Source organism: Notechis scutatus, chromosome 1 (genome assembly GCF_049901735.1).
Source record: "Notechis scutatus isolate UNSWTSFEM ecotype Mainland chromosome 1, rNotScu1.2, whole genome shotgun sequence".
Taxonomy (NCBI): Eukaryota; Metazoa; Chordata; class Lepidosauria; order Squamata; family Elapidae; genus Notechis; species Notechis scutatus.
In genome coordinates, this window is record NC_142009.1 from 87706485 (window position 1) to 87732875 (window position 26391).

General features: G+C 37.4%; 1 protein-coding gene across 1 annotated transcript; it reads right to left on the bottom strand.

Annotated features, from left to right (window-relative positions):
• Positions 1–6772: 6772 nt before the first annotated feature.
• Positions 6773–24323, bottom strand: RAB32 (RAB32, member RAS oncogene family). Its single transcript, XM_026666227.2, has 3 exons — positions 23835–24323; positions 10111–10394; positions 6773–8483 (listed from the first exon to the last, which is right to left on the bottom strand). Exons 1-3 carry the CDS (start codon positions 24067–24069, stop codon positions 8334–8336), a joined length of 669 nt encoding a protein of 222 aa, XP_026522012.1. The 5' UTR covers positions 24070–24323; the 3' UTR covers positions 6773–8333.
• Positions 24324–26391: the final 2068 nt, after the last annotated feature.

A 26391-nucleotide genomic window follows, 5' to 3' on the forward strand; every position in this document is an offset into this window, starting at 1 on the left:
TCAGCGTCTGCTTGGTTGCTAAGAGACGCTCTCGGCCGCGGCCTTGTGCCCTACAGCGGAAGAAAGGGAAGAGACCCGAAACAACAGCTTCCGGTAGGTAGAGCTATACATATAGATTGTCTGTCTGTCTGTCTGTCTCTCTAAAATTAACACAAACGAACAATTACAATTGGGTATCTAACAACTCCCCCTCCTCCCTCCCTCGCTCTCTCTTTCTCAATTAACACAAACGAACAATTAAAACAATCCAATTTAGCTTTGGGTATCTTTTGTCTGTCCATCTATCAACCCCCTCTTGAAATTAACACAAACGAACAATTAAAATAATCCAATTTTTAACTTTGGGTATCTTTGTCCATCTAACAACACCCCCTTCCTAGCTCATTCGCTCTCGCTCGCCGAGACTACTCCCAAGGAACTGAAAAACATCACAGAAGAAGGCAATGGCAATGCGATTTTGGGGTGAATGCCAGTGCCGAAAAGAAATGGCAAGGAAACCACCCTAGCAGGACACCTCCACAAAAGTTAGCAGAGGTCGAACCCGACGGGACCTGAAGCCGAGTGCGTTGCTCTGCACTGCCGCCGCTTCCAAAGCGAATCCGAGAGCTTTGAACCGAATAGTGGCAAATGTGGAACGATATCAATCACATTGCTTCAAAAGCAATTGTGACACATTTCACCTAATTTCTGTTCAATTTGCTAGCGTTTACGTCTTCAGCGAGGGATGAAAATGCAGATGTGTGTTTGTAAATAGAGTGCAATAAGCCTGGGTTTTGTTTTGTTTTGTTTTTGCAGCCACCTGGTTGAATGGGGTTTAATCCAATAACAGTACTTTTCAGGCATGGATTTGTAGGATGCATTGTGTTGTTTTGCTTTTCAAAATTAAATGTGTAACTTTTGTTTGGTTTCCATGTCCAGTTACCCAATATATAATTATGATGTTTCTATTTGGTCAATAACATGAATTAACAAATGGAATGAAAAAAATGTGTTGGGTGAAAAAAAAATGTGAGAGAAGGAGAAAGGGGACGTACGTGATTGATGTGAATGAAGGTGTCTTAATCTTGTGGCATTGATGAATATATGTAGGAAAGTAAAAATGTAACTTCCAGAATAAATGAAAGGGCTAAAATGTATATCAGAAAGTATGAATTGGTTTTATTTAAGTTGTTTTAGATGTACATGAAAGTAGGGATGCAGAGATTGATGATAGTTTCATGTTAAGCTTCAAGGAATTGATAATTGAAAAATATAAGATGAGAGCAACTGCAGGAAGAGAATTATAAATAGAAATATACAGTAGTTTCCCAGATTGAACAAAACTGGATGCCATGAAAATTTACTGTGAAATATGGAAGCTATTTGGAACAGAATTAAAGGAATGTGCCACAGACGTGTGTGGATTTATCCTACTAGGAAATACTTTGTGCAATAAAGAAGTTAAAAAGGTGTGGATGAGAAAAATGGATTGTAGAAAATGGTAGTAACAAATGAAGAATCGCAATATTATATAAAATAGGGAATATATCATATATTATCATGAATATGGTAATTGTTGAAAATTTCCTTAGTAAAGATTTGTTTCAAATATATTGTTAACTTTGTCCCTATGAGAAAGTAATACATACAATTTAAAACCAGAATATTCAGTTATTGAAGTATACAGTGACAGGGTTTGAATGGAGGCACGACATTATTTGATAGTGTCAAATGTGGATCTTGAGGGAGAAAGGACGTGAAATAAAAGTAGAACCACTGGAGAAAGTAAGTGCTCTATAGAAATTTTTTAAGAAAATAATCTCCCAACAGATTGAGTGGAAAGTAATCATAAGGGAAACAATGCAGAAGCTATTTTGAATAAAGTAAAAATAAATAATGCCATAGATGTATCTGGAATTACAGTTTATAAATGGGGAATATAAACAGTGGTATTTGATGAAATGATAAAGTGAAAGAGGCTATTCCTGAGAAAAAAATGATAGAGGAGGAGGAAGAGGTCTGCACAAAGTTAAGTCTGGACCATCAACTTTTGAGAACCCTATATTGGTATTTTGTATTTAAGATTTTATACTCAACAGAGCTGGACTTGAGTTTACTTGTAAGTGTAAAAAGCATCCTCTTTGTGGGTAGATCTGACTTTAACCCCCTTTATTTATTTATTTAAAAAAATATTTTAGGGACAAATACAAGGGCTTAAGATAACCATTATTTCACTCCCCAAATGATTATTCCACCCACTTTTTCAGTGCAGTTCCTTATATACTTCACAAAGCTTGGCATGATCCTTTAATTGACAGACGTTGTGTATTCCTGTAGGAGCTGATCTGGAAATCTTTTCTACTTTTCCATAGGGTCCTATCCCTGTAATTTGAAGCAAATGCAAAAAGCAGCAAAGAATCAGAGGTGGTATTCAGCAGGCTCTGACCATTTCAGGAGAACCGGTAGCGGAAATTTTGAGTAGTTCGGAGAACCGGCAAATACCACATCTGACTGGAGGTTTTTCAGTATCCTTACCCTGCCATGCCCACCAAGCCACGCCCACAGAACCGGTAGTAAAAAAAATTGAATCCCACCACTGCAAAGAATGTGTAACCTATGGTGAGTGTTCCTTGAAATAACCCTGTTTACTAATGAAGTTAATTTACTCAGAAAATATGTGTCTGTATTAAAACAAACATATAAGAATATTGCAGCATCCTATTAAATTTAAGAGACGTGGAAAGATTTGAATCAGACACGAATGGATCACATCATTACATTTATGTCCACTTCTTCTTGTGCCGTATCTGTCATTGGATGTTGGCGATCATGTTGGTGATCCTATTTTTATCAACAGTCACACGAAAAAGTGCTGCTGAGTTTTGTCCAAACCAGTCCCTTTGAAGCCATGATGTTTTCCTTCTGCCTGGACCTTGTTTGCCTTCTATCTTTCCCTGGAGATAATTATGTGAAATAATTATATCTTTAGTATGTGAAATACATTATTTTGCTTCTGACCATAAGAAATTATTCAGAAACTGAGCCCTAATGAGTGATATAATGCCTAGGAAAGATTTAGCACGCAGTTGGAAGTATAATGTAGAAAATCTAGCTAGGGTAGAGAAAATTCAATTATTCCCATTGTATATATTTTTTCTATTCACCTATCTATGTAATTTAGAGAGAAAAAATCTTTTGTAGCAAGCCACTTCTAAGTCATATAAATTTTTGGTCATCTTCAAGTGAAAGTTTGTAACAATCTATACCTGTGATGGCGAACCTATGGCACGTGTGCTACAGGTGGCACACAGAACCATTTGTGCAGGCATGCGAGCTGCAAGCAAACTTACCTCACTGCACATTTACATGCCTCACAGCTGATTTTCGGCCGGTTTGAGGCCTTTTTTGGCCTCCCAAAGGCTTGAGGAAGGCTTCTGCAGGCTTCAGCAAGCTTTATAGGCTGAAAACTAGCCCCGTTTCGTCACTTCCAGTATTTCTGGAAAAACAGGAAGTGATGGAATGGGGCTAGTTTTTGGCCTACAAAGCTTGCTGAAGCCTGCAGAAGCCTTTCTCAAGCCTTTGGGAAGCCAAAAAAGGCCTCAAACTGGCTGAAAATCAGCTGTGATGCACAGTGCAGGAAAGGGGGCGGTGAGGGGTTGGGGATTGCACATGCATGCATAGGGGGCGTGAGGGGGCGCACATTGTCTTCTGGGTGCTGGCACACGAGCACAAGTGTGCAAGCACGTGCACAATTTTTGGCACAGGAGCCCAAAAAGATTAGCCACCACTGATCTATACAAAGATTTGTAACAGACTGAATTCCATGGGCCTTATTTCTAAGCAGACTAGTGGAGATGTGTGTTAAAATGTAAATGGAGTCAGATGAACAAAGTTAAGTTTGTTCTCTATCTAAGCGAGGACCAATAATCAGAAAGAAAATTCTTTACAGAAAAACACAGCTATTTTACAGGGAGAATTAATCCAGATGATGTGCAAAGCCCTGGCATATGTTCACATGTATAATATTGGTTTTTTGCATCTTGTCACAGAGTAGAAATTCTAAAAAACAGCCATATTAAGCACCAAGTGATAAATCTGAAAATTGTGGTTATATGATTTGTTAGGTTTCTATCCTGCCTTTTACCCAAAAATTCAAGATGTCTTGCAAGGGAATCTCCATTTATTTCATCCTCACAACAATCCATTAAATAGATTATGTTAATAGAAAATGACTGAAATGTAGATATGCAGTGAATTCTGATAGTTGAGGATGAACTTGAGCTTAGTCTCCCCACTCAAGTTTTCTATTACTCTGTTGCTATGCATTGCTTACATCTTAACTGTAGCTTTTGCAGTTATTTTAAGAATGTTGCTTAGGAATTAATTCCTCCAAGTTTAATAATTGCTCTCAAACGAGTGTCATAGGCTTATCTAGATTTGAACTAGACTTTCTATTGCTGGATTATTTTCTTCTATGTAAATGAAATATTAGTACCCCTTTTAACAATTTGATATATGCCTTTATCTTATAAATACTGGGATAATAAAGAACACAGGGGCATCTTTTTTAAATGTCAGCATACTATGATTCTATAGCTAAGATCTTGAATACAAAAATGTTTCATTCAGTTTCTCCAAACCAGATGCCTATCATGTGTATTCTACTCTTTGTTCTCATGATCTGACAAAATATATCCATAAGGGAACAGATGGAAGACAGGTTTAAAGTCACATACCACCACAAATAAGTCAGATTTGCAGAAGAATCATTTTAGTTTTTCACAAATTATTTGCCTCTAGTAATAGGTATATCTTCAACTTTTAGGATCTGTATTTTTAATTCCCTTTTCAGTTCCCCACCTCTGACAGGAAATATGATTTACAGCTTGAAATACACTAAATGAGGATTTACAATGGCCCTAAAAAGGAATGTAGTTATTGATAATTTGAACTAGTATAAATAATGAGTCTTTTGGCAGATTAGATTAACACATTTCTTAGGGCTCAAATTTCTGTGGACTAAATTATACATACCATCAGATGCACAAAAGCTTTAAAGTAATTTTTATAATATTTTGTAAAAGCTGTAGCAGCTTTTTTTAAAATAAAAGCTATAAAAATAAATTATTTTACTGTTCTCTAAGGTGTCACAAGTATTTGTCATTTTGTTGGCACAGACAAACACAATAGAAAGCTGTACTACTTATCTTATTCTGTTAGTTATAAGAAGTTGGACAGATTGTAGAACTCTTAAGATCTCTGGCTTTTAAGTTTATGCTAAACTGTGTAACTATTTTTCACATTAAGAGATTTGTCTATCAGCATAGGCCATTAGGGCAATCTTTATCATGCTTGTCTGAAAACAGTATGGTTTTCTCATGAGAACATATTTATTTTGGGCAATTTATATTGCCGCCTACTCGGTCATGGTGACTCTAAGTGGCTTACAGGAAATAAAAACACAATATAAAAGAAATAAAAATAATAAAATAACCCCCCCACCCCTGCGACAACACTCTCTCATATCAGCCTTTTAATGGACTCCAACCCACTCTGGGTTCCCCAGGCTTGCTGGCAGAACATCTTCAGGGCTTCCAAAGGTGTGTCAGAGTGGAGACCAGTCTACTTTCTGGAGGGATGATTTTCCAGAGGGAGGGAGCCACAATGGAGAAGGCCCAGCTTCTGAGCCCCGCCAGATGAGCCTCCTTAGGGGACAGGATCCGCAACATTCATTGTGTCCCCGCTCCAGTGGGTTGGGTAGATGTGACTGGCAAGAGATGGTCCCTCAGACAACCTGGTCCCAAGCCATGAAGGGCTTTAAAGGTGACAACCAGCACCTTGAATTGCACCAGAAGCAAATTGGCAACCAATGTAGCTCCCGCGGGAGAGGTGACGTGCACACTGAGATCTGCACAAAACCATGCAGGCTGCTTCATTTTGCACCAACTGGAGTTTCTAGATGATTTTCATGTGTCTCAAAAGTTCTCATAGAAAGGTATTTTGAATAATTAAACACTCAAAAGACTGAATATGACCTAGTAATCCTATTACTGAAAGAATAGTTACATTGTTCCCCATTTAGTGCATTTCAAATAAATATATTAAATTTCATAATATGAACATAAATGACGTGTTCATTCTTTGGTAATGTAATATGCTGCCAACTGCATTTCTTTTGTATAAAAGTATTAAAATGTCCAGGACTAGATGATGTAAAATGGGGATATGATCCCAGTCATCTGAATGTTGGGAACAAGCATTCTCTCCCCTTCTAAAATTCTTAACATATTTATTTCTTCGGTCACAGACCTATTAAACTTTGTTATGCAAAACTAAATTGTTCAGCACTTCAAGTCAATAATTCCAGAGTTCTCAGAATATGCTTTGTCAATAATTAAGATACATAAGGCAAAAGTGTTGCTAGTGTTTGAAGAAGGGAAATATGAAATTGTAATTGAAAAATAAACAATCTGGTTTTTAAAATGATGTGATATTATTCTAGCAAAGCAATTGATTTCCATATTAGGAAAAGAAGGTATAATACTTTCTCACTGAAGAGGATCTAAAGGGAAGGACACAAAACTTTATTATCTTAAGCATTAGCAAACACTATAAATCTCATATTCAGCATTATTTGAATCTATACAAGTGCAAGTGTTTTCTGTCCCAAGGGTTATACTTAAAGTAACATCTTGAAAACCTGCTGAAGATCATTCTGTATAAAGTTATTGTATTTGGATTTCAAGAACAAGGATTGAAATGAATGAACATGCATTTTCCAAATCAGTTGTACTAAAGGCTTTTAGAATGTTTTGTAATTTTATAGTCTCTATTTTTCATTACAGAGCACGCTGACTTTTTGTTTAAACTGATTTACTCATTTTAGAATTTGAACTTAATATATTCAAGAATATTCAGCATTTAAGTAGAAAACTATAGGAACAAAGAACATTTTGACAAACCACGATTTAAAACATAGCTGACTTCATATAAATTTCCACAAAGCTAGCACAGGCCTAGAATATAAGATTTTCAACCTAAGACATGTTCTTTGCATACTTCTGTTTGTATAAGTAACAATGTACCTGACACTATCTTATAAAAAATCTTAAGTATTTTTATTATATAGCTTGCATTAATATTAAATACAGCCTCAGATACACAAAAATACATATATGACCCAGTCTAAGTCATTAGAGTGTTACTGTAGTCCAAAGTACTTTACAGTTTGCAGCTGGTGACAGGTTACATTTGATCGGTGTAATATACAGAAAACAGAGTAAAACCCACAGATTTAAATATTAAATGCAATTGGTGAAAGTAATTCTTTGTAGTCTTTTCTCCAAACACTCAGACATCATCACGAATAACAATGAACATTTCTTAGGACTCAAGTGTAAATTGTATTGTACATTTGCAAATTATTCTTGTGCATGAAAGTATGCCCCCTTATCAATTCTTAATTCCCTGTGTTAAATTGTTAATTGGCAAAATATTACATCTACAAAAAAAGCCTGCTTTTAAAAAGACTATTTGTAAGTTAAATCATCTCTAATTTACAAGATAATTTTCTGTTTAACGAATGGTTTCATAAAAATAAAGCTTAAACATTATTCATTTTCAGCCCAGACATCATGAAATCTTTTTGTAAAGAACTGTCCTTGTACAGTAAGGGATCACTTATTTTTAAATTTTCATTGTACATAACTTTAGAATACCTCTTCCCAAACAGTCAGAAATGAATTGTTACTCATTTATTTGACAGATTGCACAAACAGTTCTTTCACACTAGCCAACTATCCTTATATTCCAAGCATTAGATTCTTACATACTTTAAGGCATATTATAAATGAGGAATCTCTGCTCAGTCCTGTCTCAGAATTATTTATGGCTCCCAAGCACTTTATGGCTTGGAAGTCTTTTTGTTTCAGAGTCCTAGTGTTAAACAGAAGACAAGCAATATTAGAGCCAGGAGGTAAAGAAATTTAACCTATATTAAAAAAAAATAAGAAAATGTATAGTCCTTAATAAAATGAGTAATTCCAACTGAACTGTCTTTCCTACTCTAGTTCTGAAATTACACCATGTTAACCAGGAATTGAAGCCAAGTCTTTCATCTAGATCCTACCTATTTTTAGAGGGATGCCAGCTTGTGACTATACTAAATAGCTTACCAATAAGAACACAGCATATGTGTAACTAAGTCTTATTTGATTTTTAAAAAATGTAAACACCATGGAATGTGAAGAATTTAATACCCCACAAGATAGTTGTGATTAAGCACCACAGCAGCTTTCCAAAATGAGGAAGACAAATATCCTGCTCTCATGATGTATTGATGCAAGAACATATGTCTAGCAGCACTGGGATTTACTTTCTGCTTTTAGGGGATCCAGGCCCAGTTTTAATTTATCAACGTCGTTATCTTCATTCGGGAAGGCTTTCAGGTTGGCAAGGATGTTTTCCACCAAGAACCGAGCAGCTTCATCAATGTTGATGTTATCCTAAGGAGACCAGGAGACAAGTTAATGCTTTCCTGCATACAAGGATCAAGAGGACTCAAAATGCTTCAATACAAATATGTTACCTAGATTTCTGCTTTTAGAGAAAATGTTGGAAGTAATTTATTAATAAAACATGTCACTGTCCTTAGAACTTGTCTTATTTTACACTGTAGCTGACCTTCGTAGGAATGCAACAAATTACAGTGGAGAAAAAGGGAATTTATATTTTCAACATACGCTATATATTGGCATAGTATCTTTATTAGATTTCCTTCACTGCATGAGCTCTGTCAAACAGGCACTAAATATTGTATATATTCAAACATGACATTGGGATCCATAAGTTGGTCTATTTCAGGAGTGTCAAACTCAAGATGGGATGCTTAGATCTGCCCCACAGAGCTGGTGTGGAAATGTCGAAGGACCAGCCCCCAGTGTCTCTGGTGGCCAAAACGGCCCACAGGGCCCCTGCATGTGGCTCCATGTGGGCCATTTTCAACTGGGAGAGTGCTATAGGAGGCCACGGAGGCCAAAAACGGATCCAAGAAAGAATATCTAGTTTTTAATCAAATGACAAATTTTCTATTTCTGAATTCATACTTTTTACTTGTTCATCATAGGTAACAGATTCACAACTAGGTATTTAAATGTTGTTCAGAGCAAGGAATGGTGGCTGCTGCTTTTATTAGACCATATGTACCCAAGCTTTCTGCTAGCAATCACTGTCCCAGGCTGTTGTGTTCTTTTACTAAAAGGCCAGCCTGAGTTTGAGTTTTCTTTTGTTCTACTTTCTTCTCATGAGCATAAAAAACACCAAAATTAAGGACATCATCATTTCCATGCACCATAAAAGAACTAAATGAATGAATGTAAAGTTAAAATATGACTTGAAGGGATTATCCTGCTATGTTCAGCAGCTGGCAAAATATTTCTTTGTATGCATGCCAAGAATCATTAAATAAATATAGGCAATAACAAATCAGTTGATGTTGGCAACATTTTAAAACCACTTTGATCCAACTACTCTGACAAATTTGAAGAAAAGAAAAAGAGATCATATGATTATCAAGCTCTTAATTATTTTCATTGTTGTTATAGACCTTACGGAGAATTTATTCCTATTTCATGTTTAGCTATCCAGTTATAAAAGATAGAAAACAGAATCCCACAAGCTCATTATCACTTTTAGATTTACAAATTGGATCAAGACTGAAAAAGTAGAATTACAATATATATACAGGTCAACATAACTTTGCAAACATTGGGGCTTTTATATCAGAAAATGTAGGTTTTCAAAAGAACGGGCTGACACCATTAGAAAAAACAGCTGTGTAAGATTTCAGCTCTTTTTTTAGTTCTCCTTTTGTTGGAAAATAAAGAGGAAAATATTGCTGGCAATATCCAGTTATGTATCTCTGCCTACTGATCTGTTTGCCCAAACCATTTTAATTTCTTCATTAAAGTTCCTCTTGATTCTTTGAGATCAATGTAACCAATAATATGTAGAAATCCAGAAAGCAGCAAGTTGTGGAATTCTGAATTAGCAGGACCAAACTACAAGGCTAGGTTAGGTCAGCAGGCCCGTTCTGAACACAGAGAGGGGGCCTTCTTTTAGGAACAGCCTTACCTTAGCAGAAGTTTCAAACCATCCAGCGAAGCCTCCCTCTTTGCAGAACTGATTCATCTGAGAAGGAGAAGGATTTTGGCTACTGTCTTTCTTCTGGTCACATTTATTGGCAAGTAGAATGGTTGGGATTGGGCTGCCATTGGGGAGCACTACTTTACTGTCCAAGTCATGTTTCCACTTGGAAACTGCCTCAAATGTTGATCCTCTGGTAACATCGAAAACTACAAAAGCTCCCACAGCTTCTTTATAGTATACTCTGGTCATATTTCCAAAGCGTTCTTGACCTGAAAGATAAATGGGAAAGTATTATAGAATATAGTATTAGATATTGCTTCTTTAAAGAGGCTGAGGGAAGAATATTTGAAATTGAGCAGAATATTGGAAATTGTACTGTAAGTACTATAAGTTAAGAGTGAATAGTAAGTAAAATATTTAATGTTTAATCAGTTCAAAATATAAATGAAATTGTATTCACATTTAAGGAGTGAGAAAGGAACAGAATATAATTTGTTCTGTCTAACTTTGATTATGTACACTGTCATAGACATGTAGTGTACACAATTATGCAAAGGTAAAGATATACACACACAAAAAAACAACACATTGATATATCTAGGACCCAGCAGTCCTAGAGATCTATGGATGAAAAGAAACCTATTTTTGTAGGACACACTGGCAGAGCCAGGGGGAGAAGTTAAACAAGGCATCAGTTTAGAATTGTTACATAGCCACAAAAGAATGAAGTCCAACCCCTTTGAATGTCATTCATGCTTATTAGTTTTGTCCAGGTGCTAAACATTAGTCTAAGCAGATTCCTGTGGGTAGTCTATAGTAATAAACTAATTAAGTAGAACTTTCACGTGTGAATCTTGTTTTTTATGCTTGACATTTGAGAACCAAGTGGAATTTAGAAATTCCTTCCACAGGCCTAAAATTGGTTCCACTTAAAATCTGCCTTCAATGTAACAATGTTGTAACTGTTTATGGAAAAATCAGTTGTAAATAAATCCACACAAATATAATCATTCATGACAGAAAATTCATAGATGCATATAATTTTAATTATGTAGTTATGATCTTCATGCAATAGTTCATAAAAAAGTGTGCTTAACAGTCAGATATTAACTAAGATGGTTGAATTCAGTAAATAACCAGAGAAATGAATATACATGTTGAGGTATTAAAGATTAGATTCTTGTCAAACCAGATATTTTTAAGTGTTCAGTATCATGAGTATCAAAAAAAGGAAACCATTTAAATCCTTCATGTTTCCAGAGAAATGAGAAGGAAATAAAATATTTTTCATATATTCATTAATGACATCTAAGATTTTCTTTTTGGAATCCAAAATAATTGGATTAATTCTACTCTGGGTCTTCATTTACAATAGTAATAGTTCATCTCAAGTAAGATAAACTGAGATAAACTGAGTATGTGTTATATTCCTTATAACAGCAATAATAACAGTGATAGGATTTGAATACCTATGGGTTATAAGTATATGGGTTGTATGTCAGACATCTGGGTTTGTACACTCAACTTTATAACAACAAAAATCCTGTAATGTACTCAATCTCCTGCTTCTGCTGAAACATAATGTATCATCTCTGGTCTCATCATAAATACCTTTCAACTGATTACATAATACAGATGAATCTCAACACAAGAATTCAGCCATAAAATCAATAATTAAATATCAGGGTGGGCTGGGAAGATGTTGATCTCCCTCTACTAGAATTTTAAACAAGCTACCCCAAAGAGAGTAAGGTAAATCTTGCTTTAATGGACTTCAGTTTAACAGTATGGGGATTTAATTAAAAAAAAAATCTTCTGGAATTTTGTCCACATTTCAGAAATCAATGGAATTTCCCCCAAACAAGAGTTAAAATCCATTGTTTGACAAATAATTTTGGACAGTTTCCCTTAAAAACAGGTGTTCACTCTTCTATATTATCCTCTTTTTCTTTAAAATACATTGAATTGGAGGACCCCCCCCCCCCCAGCAGAACCCCTGACAGGTGTAATATATTCTAGGTCAACATTAACAACCTCTACAGTTTGGGGGGATTATTACAATTATTATGATCAATAAAGCATATTTTCCCCACACATGAATGTTTTGAGGGGCTGAAAAGGCCTTTTGTCATTTAATGGACATTTGATTTTAACAGACAACCTTCTCCCCATTTGCCTGTTTTACCGAGAGTTGCAATATTATAACACATAGGTCCAGCAACTGTGAAGCAAACTAGGAGAATTCTCAAGGTTTCAATGCCTAAAAAACCACAGTAGAAGCATATGCAAGGCTGAGAAAGCAAACATGGACTATAATTAAGAGATTGTTTAGGCAAAAGGCAAATTTTGACTTGTAAAAAGCATCTGCAACTGTCTCTTAACCCTAATTCAGTTAAGGTGAAGTATAGATGTAAGTAGTTACTGCCAACTTATTCCCTCCTGAATAAAGACTAGAACATGCTCTTTGTTTCGTTGAAAAAATATATAACTACAGAAACAAACCCAAGAAAACCCACAGCTGAATCCTCCATTTAATAAATAAGTTGCCACCAGATGACATAAGAATTTAAAAAGAAATATTTTAAAAAGCCAGTGGCAACCACGGCCAAGCTTAGTGACACTGCAGGGATCAGTCAGTACATAAAACTGGATGGCTTAATTAAAGTTTATAAACTGTAGTACATATGCTGCATGAATTTATTTAATGATCCTCACATTCATACTTACTCACTTTCCATTCCTGAAAATGTGACCAATTCTAGGTTTTTGGCACGAGGCCCAGGACCAGTGTAAATTATTTAATAGGTAGTTTCACCAGCTATCCCTGTAGCAGTGTCTGTCTTCTATGCATGTACACAGATGGTTGAAAGGTCCTGAAATATATGCGTTCAACCTTCAAATGGTTTATTTCCTCCATTAACACTGATAAATGAATAGTGTTAATTTTGCCCCTTGCACATCTATGCACTGGTGTCAATATCAAATTTTGTGTGGCTTCACATCTCCCTTCTGCATACTACAGGATTTATGTTTGTAGCAACAATGGCAGTAGTCTACATGATCTTTAAAAACACACAACCACGCTCCTGAAACAATGAAAATTTTCATTCATTTTTTAAGAGAGAGTAACCTTCTTTGTTTTGCTGAACCCAATTAATGAAATAGTAGTATTGCTTTATCACCTGCTCCAGCTGAACAAATCTTAAAATAGTACTTCTGCGAGTCTGGAAAAGAGCATGGCAGCTTTAACAATTTCAAAGGAATGCTTTGTATACATACCTGTCTATTCAAAAGCACATTTTTAAAAAATGATTTGCAGAATTATAATAGCTAATTCCTAAAAACAAAGTTACAACTGTACACTTACAAAGTCTAAGGCTCTAGGCGATTCTAGCGTCATTTCTTCCCATGACATTCCTTTTCTCCATTTGCTCTTTCAAAATTTACACTGATAAAGACTTCAAACTAAGTTAACATCTTTACACAATAATGTGGGAGTTTTTAGAACCCATGGTGAAGAAGTACTCTCATTATTCTACTTCACTATAAAGTAGGATTTCCATAAAATATCTGGTGCGATAGGGTTAAAAATATAAGCCTCAAAGTGACAGATCTGCTACAGCTCTTTTTCTTTTTGCTTAATGAAATGTAAAATGACATTGAAGTTCTTAAGCAACAGAGAAAAACCAGCTAGAACTGTTAGAGGAATGACCCAATATATACCAGAGGCAGTTGTAACCTCTTGTGTGTGCTTCCTCCTAGTTCCTTTAAAGAGATTGAACAACTTTTTATCCGTTCCAAAAGCTATTAGAATGCCTGCATGTAACAGGAAAGAAGGGGGAAAATAATTTTCTACATCAGAGCTATCACTTAATTGTTTGCCAAAGCAGCTTACTCATCTGCTTCTGCATTCAATCCATCAGGAAATTGCACAATTATTAGGGGGAAAACCTATGCCTTTATATCAGTTGCAACATGTTGTGAAATTTCAAGGCATTGAGTTATCAGAATAAGTGAACTTTTCACAACTTTTAGATAATACAGTGGCTTTATTATAATTCTTAGATTTAACTATATTTACTTGTAAATTATCCCAGGATTTTCTGGAATTCTGTTTATACTTGCAGCAGCTGCATAATGCTTAAAATGGTTTTAATAAATGATGCAGATTTGCAGTTGCGTACTCACGGCATATTTGCATTTTAAAAAATGTTCAGAACTGAATCAAAACCATGAAGTAATTTTATATGACATGTCCTAGCCTTCAATCTAAATCTATGGTTCACCAATGTAATTCAAAAGCATTATTTTTAAATTTTGGGATTGCAGTTTCTTGGGTATTGGCTTCTGCTGTTTAATTTCTTTCCAATAACTAAATTATTTTCTAAAGAAGAAAGAACAGCAATTGAGGAAAGTAGCTGCTTTTGGTTGATATTGGGTGTATTTTCTTCTAAAAAGTTAATGGTAATCTACATAATTCATTCCATTCCATTTTATATTCACATCTCTTACAGCAGTAGCTTATAATGACCAGACAGCCCTTATAACCAAGTGGGGGAATTGCACCTAAGTGTCTCCAAGCCTTTGTCTATGTGCCTTCCAGTCAGTGTTAACTCTGAGTGAATGTCTGAACAACTCTCTTTTGTTGCAGTTTTCTTGGGAAAATTTCAGAAGTGGTTTTCCATTGACTCCTTCCTTGTGCTGAGAGAGTGAGTGACTGCCCCAAGGTAACCCAGCTGGCTTTGTGCCTAAGGAGGGACTAGAACTCACAGGGTCCTAGTTTCTAGCCTGGTGCCTTAACCACAACACCAACTCAAGCCTACATTTGCTATTATTGCTGAACATGTGTGTGATAAATCTTATTTTGTGATCCAAGTGATATTGCCCAGGCATTTGAGATCCATCGTACATAGTGCTCAGAATTGACATTATTTTATTTTGTGCGGATCTGTTTTTTCATTGCACTATTGGTTTTGCTCTTTTTTCTTATTGTGTATATGATCATCAAATTTCACAATTTCTTAGCTGATCTGAAAACAAGAAACACGCTTTGTTGTACAACTGAGAAAATAATGACTGATGAACACTGCATACCAAGAACTTATTTCAATGGCTTCAATTTTTCAGTAACCACCAAATGTATAATCATCTGAAGCTGAAGAAGCAGAAAAATTCTACTGAGCAGCCAGTAACTGACACTGATGCATTTGCAAAGTTAATTGTATGATGGTGAAATAAGACAGGATTTTTGTAGAACAGAATTTGTTGCCAGATGTACTGCATTAAAATTCCTACAATCACAAGTTAAGATGAACTTTAGAAGAAGCCAAGATGAACAAGGCTGTTATAAAGCAACACAACTTGGGAGACTATTTTCCCTATCTGCTCTGTTAAAGCTTCAAACCTAGTCAAATCACATATATTGCATACAGAAAAAAAGCCCTTCCACAGGATTACAGGCTTTTATTATTTATTTATAGTTTCCTATAGTTTATTTTTCCACATGTATTAATTCACTTTTGAAAATTCCTCTCTACTCACACATTGAACATTTGTTCTTTATTTCTAATACATTGATAAAAAAAACATTTTTATTAAAAAGTCTTGCTTTCTTAGAAGCAATCTGGAAATGTGCTTACATTAAGACCAGAGGATTTCCATTCACAAGGGTTTCCTCATGTGATAATGGAATGAGAAGTCACTTCCTTATTCTACCATGTCCTTCCACAACAAAAAAAAAGGAAGCAACGAGCCGCAGGAACTTCTTCATGCATCAAACACTTCTTAGCCATGTATTACTGAGGTCTTCTATAGTACTCAGCCCCCATTGGGAGAACAGCTCAAATACAATCTGCTTTTGTGGAATCCACTAATGTTAAGTTAAGCAGGCAAATTATTTGGACCAAGATCAAAAAAGCTACTTTAGACATACTTGGGCATTGGCACTTCCCCAGAAATAGCTTCTCTCAACATCTCAAGTTGTATCAAAGCTCCGGGTGCATAGAGCCCAACATGATTTGAACCAAGATTCCACTCTGGGAAGGCATTCACTGAATTTTACTGGATGAAACAAGGGGGGAGGGAGGGAGGGAGGCTGAAGTGTTATAGTAAGAAATTGATTAATAGATGTGGTTCAACACCATTATCAATCTCTTTCCCAAGTAATTTTTTTCAGTAAACAAAGATGTCGGTAAACAAAGTCAAGGTTGACTCAGCCTTCCATCCTTCTGAGGTCGGTAAAATAAGGACCCAAATTGTTGGGAGCAATATGCTGAATCAGTAAACCGCTTAGAGAGGGCTGTAAAGCACTGTGAAGCGATATATAAGTCTAAGTGCTATTGCTATGTATTAATTTACAACCCACTATAAATTTGGGAGGTGAGAGACTGGTTATGTCTATTATAAACAGTAAAAATTAGATTAAAAAGCTAGGCCTTTGTTAACAGGGGAAAAGAAAAAAAACCCTATTTGCATAAGAATTAGTATGATTCCTTAATTTCAGTACTTTTCCATTTGATGGGGTAGTTGTACTCTTGGAACTGCAGTGTGAACTCAATCTTCTCCAAACAGTATCTTTCAAAATCTATAATCCCCAGTTAGAATGGCCACTGAGTTTACTGGCCAGGGATTATGAAAACTAGAAATCTAACACATTTAGAAAACACTAGGTGGGGAAAGGTTGACGATCTTCTATAAAGATAGTGATTTCCCTACTGCCCACATCTTTAACTTCTATCTAGGGGTTTATTTTAACTTTTTTTTTTTTCAAATATGACTTTTATCTTATATTTAAATTGTACACCCATTTTTTCTTCTCTGGAAGCTTTAAAATGGAAGATACTGTTTGGTTACATTAGCATTTTTTGGCAGTGCTTTCCACAATCATCTAAAAATAAAGCCACTGGCTGAATCTCTACATTATACAAACCATGATATGGTTTTCCCCAAAGGTGCTTTTAGCCACTAGACTTTCTTGGGGCTTGTTTGTTTGTTTTTTGAAAACATTTTGTTTCTCATCAAAGAAGCTTCTTTAGTTTAACTTGGATGAGAAGCAAAAGATTTTCAAAGAAAAAAAACAAAGAAAGTCCAGTTGCCTTTTGGAAAACCACCTTTGGAACAACCATGACATGGATGATTGACAATCTCCACAGACGTAAGATAGTTTCCTTCTCTTTGCCTTAGTTCTATGTAAAACCAAGGTTTATACTTTATATAAAACTGGCCTAACACTATATAAACCTTGGCCGCTATGGCTTATTCTGTACACTACACACACTGACACACTCACATGTATTACAGTGAAAACGTATTCTTTCCCCACCTTGGAACAATATACAAGTATTTCAATTAAGAGTTTGACTCATATTGAACAGTAATGTACTTATAAACTGACACCTTTTATTTCTGCTTATATAAGCACTCAAGTTGGCTAACAAGAATAGTGCAATAAAGCTTACAGAAGGGCAGTTTTTAAGACAAGACAAAATAAATAAATAAATAAATAAATAAATATGTATATGTATATGTATATGTATATGTATATGTATATAGCATTCAGCTTTGTTCGGTAGTTTCCCACGTCATAGTAGTTGTGCTTTTTTGTAAAGCCTGTAGTGGCAGATGAGTTCTAAAGTGCTACTTTGCGGGCAGAATCTCATCTGCCATCATCAGGCTTCTGTCAGATGGCAGATGAGATTCTGCCAAAAACGCTTGCTAGCAACATTGAAAAAGCACAACTACTATGACATGCAATGGGGAAAATGGCGGGGGCTTGCTGTTAGGAAGTACTTTTGTTGCACACCCGGATATGGTGCTGCCTGCGTTGACCCTGATACAAAGTGCCCCACCAACACCGAGGTCAACATCCAAGCCGTCGCCGCCCGCCCTAAGATGCAAGGGGGGGGGAATTAAGTCCCCACCCCCGAAAAGACAGCCTAGCTGTTTTTCCGGGCGAGCCGGTAGGGCTCAGTGATGGGAATAGTAACCAGGATGAGGAGATGGATGTGACAAAGGAAGACAGACCTGATGTATTAGAATTGTCAGGACCTTTGACCTCCTCTGGTTCCTTATCTGATCAACAGCCGGGAATGGCTGACAGGGAAGTTTTGAGAGAGTCTTCTAGTGGAGATGAGAACTTGGAAAACTTGTGGTTAAATATAAGGAACAGAAGACGATTAAGGAGGCAAACCCAGTTAGAACAAAGGAGGAGGGCGAGTCAATAATTAAGGAAATTAGCACGTTGCCTCAATGAGAATAAAAGGACACAGCTGGGCTGGAAAAATTTGCCAGGAACAAAGTGACTTATTGCGTGAAGACGATACAGCAGAAGCTCTGAGGCTTGAGATTTTTTGCCAGGACTGGTTTGCCAAACAGAGCAAAGATTGTTACTGTGGATTGTAATTTATGACAGCCGTTATCTTGTGAGACTTCTTTCTGTTTGATTTACTTTTGAAAACGGCTGCTTTCTGTTTTGCTCGCTTGAATTTTGAAGGGGAGTCATAACATTTTTGTTCCTGGCCACAAACAAACCATCTTTAAAGCAAGATGGATTCAAACCAACTGCAGCGTTTGGTAGAGCAGCAACAACAACAAATAAATCAGCTACTGCAAAGCAATGTGACGCTTCAGAATCAGGTAACACAACTGCTGAATTATGTTTCCAGCTTATAAAGCCCTGCTGCTGCTCCCCCTACCCCTCCCTTGAGGAAAAGCCCGGTATCCATGCCGGATAAATTTTCTGGGCAAATGGACATGTTCCCGGCATTTATGGGTCAGTGCCAATTGTTTATCTCTCTGATGCCTGAAGACTTCCCAACCGACCGGGCTAAGGTAGGATTTATGATCAGTTTATTAACTGGGCAGGCTGCCAAATGGGCTACTCCCTTGTTAGTTCAAGATAGCCCGTTGTTGGACAATTTCCAGGGTTTTCTCCAACAAATGAGAGTGATGTTTGAGAACCCAATTAAGATACAAACTGTGGACAGACGGTTACGGGACATTAATCAGGGGAAATGTCCCCTGCAGGAATACGTTGCAGAATTTCGTTTGCTGTGTATGGACTCTAACTGGAACGAACCGACTCATATGGCTGCATTCCAGGAAGGAGGAGGGCGAGTCAATAATTAAGGAAATTAGCACGTTGCCTCAATGAGTATAAAAGGACACAGCTGGGCTGGAAAAATTTGCCAGGAACAAAGTGACTTATTGCGTGAAGATGATACAGCAGAAGCTCTGAGGCTTGAGATTTTTTGCCAGGACTGGTTTGCCGAACAGAGCAAAGATTGTTACTGTGGATTGTAATTTATGACAGCCGTTATCTTGTGAGACTTCTTTCTGTTTGATTTACTTTTGAAAACGGCTGCTTTCTGTTTTGCTCGCTTGAATTTTGAAGGGGAGTCATAACAAACATACATACATACATACATACATACACACACACACACACACACACACACACACACACACACACACACATTGTATATGCCCAATGGTACTAGGTTGATATGTATTAACTCTGATTAAGCTTTGGGGCAGTTATTTTCTATTTTGGGCAAAGACGTTGTGTGAGCCAGCCTGTTAGGCTAATTTATGGCTCAGCTGTGCAAATGCAGAAAATCCTTTAATTAAATAACCAGGTAAAATATGTTTCAGGAATGTAGCCAAACTGAACAAGCTCTCGCCTCAATTTGCCTGCTTTGCAGACAAGGAATTCCCAATCTTAGTCTTTTTCCCCTCCGCCTAAATCTGCTTAGCTAGCATAGCCAATAGTTAGAGTGGATTTATAGTCCATCTCAGCCAAAGGCCACAAGCAAGAAGTAATTAGACAGAAGGCAGAGGTCTCCTAAAGGAGCAGTATTGCTGCAAGCTTTATTGGCAGGTTGCCTGAATGTACCCAACATGCTAATAATTCACTTGTCTTAAAAGTTTTGAAAAAATGCCATTGGTGAAGTTTGAAAAAGAGTGAAAGGCGTTTCAGAAAACTCAATATAAAACCAACTGAACCTGTTGTGGAGTGGCTACTCTGTAAGGAGCAAGTAAACCACAAAAAGAAGTATCAAACAAAGCATCTACTAGGCACTGACTGATTTAAATACTTACATATTCCAGTAAAAATTGCGCAATCCACATCTCTACCCCCACTGCACATTTATAAATAGGAAACATCACTCATGAATAGGTGGGGGATGCTATCACATCCTTTTGCCATGAAATTATCCCAGCATGTGAATGAAAAACTAATGTGATTTCTATCCTAGAGGAAATCATTCCGACTCTGAAGGTTAGGTGTAACCTCATTTTAACAGTATGATAGGTAGTCCCTCCTTAAGAACCATAACTGGGGCCTGAACCTCAGTCGTGGAGCAAAGTGGCCATTAAGCAAGATGCCATGAGACCATTTGACTTAATAACCACACTCAGCACTCCTAGTTGTGCTTGTAAAGCAACGTTGGGTGCCTTAAGGGATTGGAATAGCCCCAGCAAAGGCTGTACTTAAATGTCTCTCCACTCAGGAGCTGAAAATCCTCTCTACTGGATTCCAAGTAGGATGTTAACCTCTGAAAAAGAGATACCTGCATTTGCCCTGTGTTGGGTCTTCATTGCCGCAAGGCACCCCACATTGCTTGCTATGCTGCCACTTCACTCTGAAGCTGAAAATCCTCCTTGCCAAAACCCAAGCACGATTTTCAGTCCCTAAGCAGGGAAACACTTACATGGGTCTGCCTGGGGCCCCCCTGCTTTAAGACACCCTGTACTCTTACCTTACTTATCCTCTTACTTTACCACACTGCCTCTCTGCTCTGGGGTTGCAAATCTTCTGTGGCTGAAAAATCTTGCTTGGATTTGAGGACAGACCTTTTCAGTTAAGAAGGGGAGACTCCTTCTCAGCAGGTGGCATTGGCTTGCAATCTTCCATGACAGCTTCCCCATTGACTTTCTGGGGAAGCTGGCAGGAAGAGATTGCCAATGGCAATCACATGATCACCTGGCACTTGGCAATTCAGCCATAATTGTGAATGGGTTGCCAGGTGCCCAGATTCCAATCACATGATCATGGTGTGCTGCAACAGCCTTATCTTTGGACATGGGTTTGGAAATTCCTTTGTTCAGCATCTTCATAATTTTGGTCATTGGATGATCATTAAATAAGGACTACCCGTAGCACTGACTTTAAGACAGTCTTTGGGCTGCAGACTTCATGTTAAAATATTTCTCCCTTGTAATGTCTCATCCTATTTTTAACACTTTATCTAAAGAAAAATACAGAAAATTCATACGGCCTTTTGTGATGTCCTAAAATTAACTACAGTAAAAAAGATTTCTCATTAGTGCAGAATTTTAAGTTCAAAAGATTTTAGTTTAAGGCTGTAAATAAAGCAGACTATAATTACATGTAGAACATAAAGTGATTTTTTTTCTAGTACTTTTCAGTTTTATTTAGTATTCTTGTTGAACCTAGAAAGCTTATATGCTAATTATGCTGAGTTGATTTAATAAATGTATTGACCTGATATGGATTAAAGAGGATTAAAAATTAACAATCTCATGTTACTTGATTCCTATAATGGGAATTATAGTCTGAACTAGTTTAGTCAGCTTCTTTCACTGGAAAATCATTTTATTTTTAATGTTTTAGAAATCAGCTTTAAACAAAACCTATTTTCCAATACTTAACCATACTCTTCTATGTGCCTCAAAGATTGTACTAGCTGAAAATGTATCTCAAGTATTTGTATCTTTGTATCTCAAGTATTGCAATATATGGGTACAAAGACAGAAGACTGAGCAGTTGTGCAGAATGACTATCACATGTTGCAACCAGAGTCACACACCCTTTTACAAAAAAATTACAATTTGTGGAGAACTACATTTGGCTCATGAGAACATTCAATACTGCCAACAAAATGCCATCTGTAAGTCCTATGCTATATCAACTGTCTTTCTCAAATATTACATACACACACACACACAAAATTGTTATTCAGATAAATTAAAGCAATAACTAAACTGTTAAATATATTCATGTGGAAACTGTCAGCATTCTAATTCTCTTGAAACTGAAATATGAGTAAAGTAGAAGGGGCCTAGCTGGATCATGGGGAAATAATGTTTCTATATTGCTTGCAAAATCTGATGAATGATTTTGCAAGCACTCTGCAAACAATAACACATTTTCCAGAGCAAGACTCATAATATGCAAACACATCTTTGAACAAGGATTTCATAGATGTAAAAGGATATAGCATTATTTTCCATATTTTCCTCAAAAGTGTATTTCCTACCATTGGGATACATTATTACCTAATAGTTTTATTAAATAGATTTGTAAGCTTCAAAAATTAAAACCTCAATTGAAAGGATGCTTTGTAAAAGGCTGCAAAAATGTTTGTTGCATGCTGGCTAGGGAATTCTAGGAGTTGAATTCCTCACCTCTTAAAATGGTCAAGATTGAGAAATGCTGCTTTAGCCCCCCACTTATATGAAGTGATTTGTAGTTGACAAAAACATATGCATTTTATAAAATACATTACTCTAAAAACTATCAACTCTTAATATCCAGCTGCAATCCCCTTATTGTCCCTTAAGCACAGGCCCCGAACAATCACCCAGTTACTTACTTACACCCAGTTTTAGGAGCAAGGTTAGAGTCTAGAATATACAGCAGTTAGCTCTCTAAAATGGTTTAAAGGCAGAATTTGATACATATCAAAAAGTAATTTGACTTATCTATAAGATCACACCAGAGTAATATAAAATTTCATACTAAAGTTCTCTGCAATGTACCACTTCCAGAACTTGATGGGGAAAAAAAGCAACCTGAAAAAAAGTCCCACTGTTTACTGACCAGGAGAGCAAATGTCATAAATCTCACAATTGCTTTTCAGATATTTACTATTTTCAAAATGACCACCAGTAAAACACACAAAGAAATCTCTTCCAGTTCTTCTCCAGACTATCTGGAAAATTATAAACACAACACCAAAGTTGTTGCTGTAGCTGTCACCATCAAACAGATGAAGCTTTCCCATCATCAGCATGAAAAAAAAAAAGTTTTAATCTTTTGAAATGCTACTATCAAACAGCTGCTCAGAAAACACTTGAGGGAGGGGAGGGTTATTTAAAGCTGGAAATGTAAAAAAAACAAAAACGTATGTATTTGCCCATCTTTAAAATTTATGTAAAGGTTTATTAACCTCTGGCATTTTTCCCGAACCTTCTTCCTAGAAAGTAAGTGGATAAACTAGAAGAAAACTCCCATGTATTCCAGTGTAAATCTACACAGGATTCAAAGCTACTAGTATATCCAAAACAAATAAGATTCTTCCAAGTTAGAGCAAATATACTCCCAGAATCCTTAACAAGATTCCCCCCCCCCTCCTCCCAAGAGTTCAGAATAGTACAATTCAACCCAGCAGAGTTTATTCTCATTTTTATTTTTGTCGAGCTATATAGAAAAGAGCAAAAGAGATGGATTTTAGAAATTGAGTAAGGGACTCTGAAATCGAAGCCTCCCCAATTCGTTTCAGGGACACCCAAGGCCCGCGGTCTTTATCTTATGGAAAGAAGCCGGTTGCAACTTGCTCACAAGGTCTCAGGATATGCAAAGGGCTAAAAGGGACTTTCCCCCTCCAGCTGAAGAAATCCAGTCTTGGCCGGATTGTCCATTTTCCAGAAGCCCCATTTCTCGTGCCCTCCCCACCGCCTCTCACCTGCGATGTCCCAGAGCTGCAACCTAACTAGAGTCCTGGTGTCCCAGTTGAGGACTTTGAGAGCGAAATCCACCCCGATGGTAGCCCGGTAGTGCTGAGAGAAGAGCTGGTGGACGTAGCGCTTGATGATACTTGTTTTGCCGACACCCAGCTCCCCGATGACTAAAACCTTAAAGAGATGTTCCCGGTTCTCAGGCACTCCGACGCCGCCTCCGCCTCTCTCTGCTCCAGCCATTCCGGCTTCACCAACTTAGCCGGCTCCCACCCTCCTCGACCCCGCGTTTTTGCGAAAACCCAGCACCGGCTGGAGCAAGAAAGGAAAAAGGGGAGCGCTCCCTTCCACCGACTCCGGACGCTTTCTTTCTCCAAACGCCGGTTCTTTGGCGGGAAGGGAGACGTTCCCGACTGCCGGTAAGGCACGGAGGGAAGGGGGGGAAAAAAACACACACACACACAAAAAGAAGGCGGGAACCACCTGACTGGAGTCACAGGACACGGAAACCCGGCGAGTTATAAAACTTGTGAAAGGGGGCGGAGGCCGTTCGCTCCCCTTTTTAGAGGCGCTTCTTCGCCAGGGGAGGAAACTTAAGCAAAAAGTGCATTTCGCTCGGCGGCCTTTTATTTTGAAAGGAAAACAGCGCGGGGAAGGGTGGGGAGGAGGGTTGCGTTTTCTACGCGGAGATACAACAGCCAAGCGGGAGGAAGGCGTAACCTGTATTGCTGCATCCGAGAGAGCAAAATCCCTCCGGTGAGGCGGATGGAGAAAAACAAAAGGACAGCGGTTGTCTCTAGTAGCTCGGTTGCTACACTATAGGGTCGAATCGGCCGCGTTAAGGAAACTCGCCTTTTTCATTAAACTAAAATAGAATAACAGCGTTGGAAAGGACCCATGATGCTATATATAGCATTTATTTAATTTATTTAGCAATAGCACTTAAACTTATATACAGCTTCATAGTGCTTTATATCCCTCTCTTAAGTGGTTTACAGAGTCAGCAGAGGGCTGTCTTAATTCATGGGCCTGATGGGCACTTGCCCATGGGACCCACCAGCATAGCGGCCCCATACTAACCTGTTAACCCTTCAGTGCACCTTGTATCATATAAATATATTATGCATATATTATGCAAATATGTGTTTAAATTTACTGACCATTTATATTTTTATTCCTGTGAGTAGTTGTCACAGGGGTCCCAGTACACTGCTTTGCCCAGGGCGCATCATGCTGTTAAGCTGGCACTTAGTCGGCATATTGCCTCCAACAATCTGGGTCCTCTAGTCATGTTTATGCAGTGTATATTGGAGGGGGGTGACCCTTTGAGAGATGTATGCAACAATTCATTTTAATGTATGCCAATTAATGTACCATTTAAAGTGACAAAGTTATTCTAAGTCTCTAAGGTCTTATAGAATAGAATGGAATGGAACAGAATAGAATATAATATAATAGAATTATTTTTTTTGGACAAGTGTGATTGGACACACAAGGAATTTGTCTTGGTGCAAATGTTCTCAGTATTCATAAAAGAAAAGATACATTCATCAAGAGTCAAGAATCATAAGGTACAACACTTAATAATAATCATAGGGTACAATAAGCAATCAAATCATACTAGGAAACAGTCAATATAAATCGTAAGGATACAAGCGACAAAGTTACAGTCATACAGTCACAAGTGGGAGGGGATGGGTGATAAGGAGTGATGAGAAGATTAATAGTAATAGTAGTGCAGACTTTGTAAATAGTCTAGTCCAACCCCTTGCTCAGGCAGGAAACCCTATACCATTTCAGACAAATGGTTGTCCAATCTCTTCTCAAAAACTTCCAGTGTTGGAGCATTCAACAACTTCTGGAGGCAAGTTGTTCCATTGGAGGCATTGTTCCAATTTTAATTGTCACATCCTCCCATTTACTTCTCCATTCTTTGACGGGCACTGTGCGAAGTCACACACTTCTCCCCCATGGCTTAGAAGGAGATGGTGTGTCACTGCTACTGATACAGAAGGAACAAGCAAGGGTTTCTGCATGTCTCTTCGTTCAGGAAATACTACAGGTTTAATCCAGGCTTCCAAACTATCCACAAGTTCTTTCGTGTTTACATTTTTGCACCAGGTGGTGAAAGTTGTTTCTTGTTACGAAGCTATTAAGGATCTACAGGAGAAGCCTTTTTGAAGATGCTCTTTGCCGAACAAGTGAAAGACCATCTGCTATAGTGTAGTTGGCACTCCCTCTGCTTGTGGGAGTAACCAAGCCGATCATTTTAGTGCCATCCATTTAATTATTAACTAAATTTAATATTCTCTCAATTCTTCCTTCTCTTCCGTTGGGCTTAAATTCAAGTCCAATGATGTAACACCCTCCGGTGTTCTGATTCCCCCTTTCCCTTCTTGCAATCATGCCAGATGGCATTGTACTGCTGTCTCTATCCTTGGGAAATGTGTGCCTGGAATGCATGTATTCGAGCCCGTGCTTGGATCATACGTGTTAGCATTGGTCTGAATATAGGCTGCCTGAACTTGGCTTTCAAGAAGAAATTGGACAACTATTAGTCTGGAA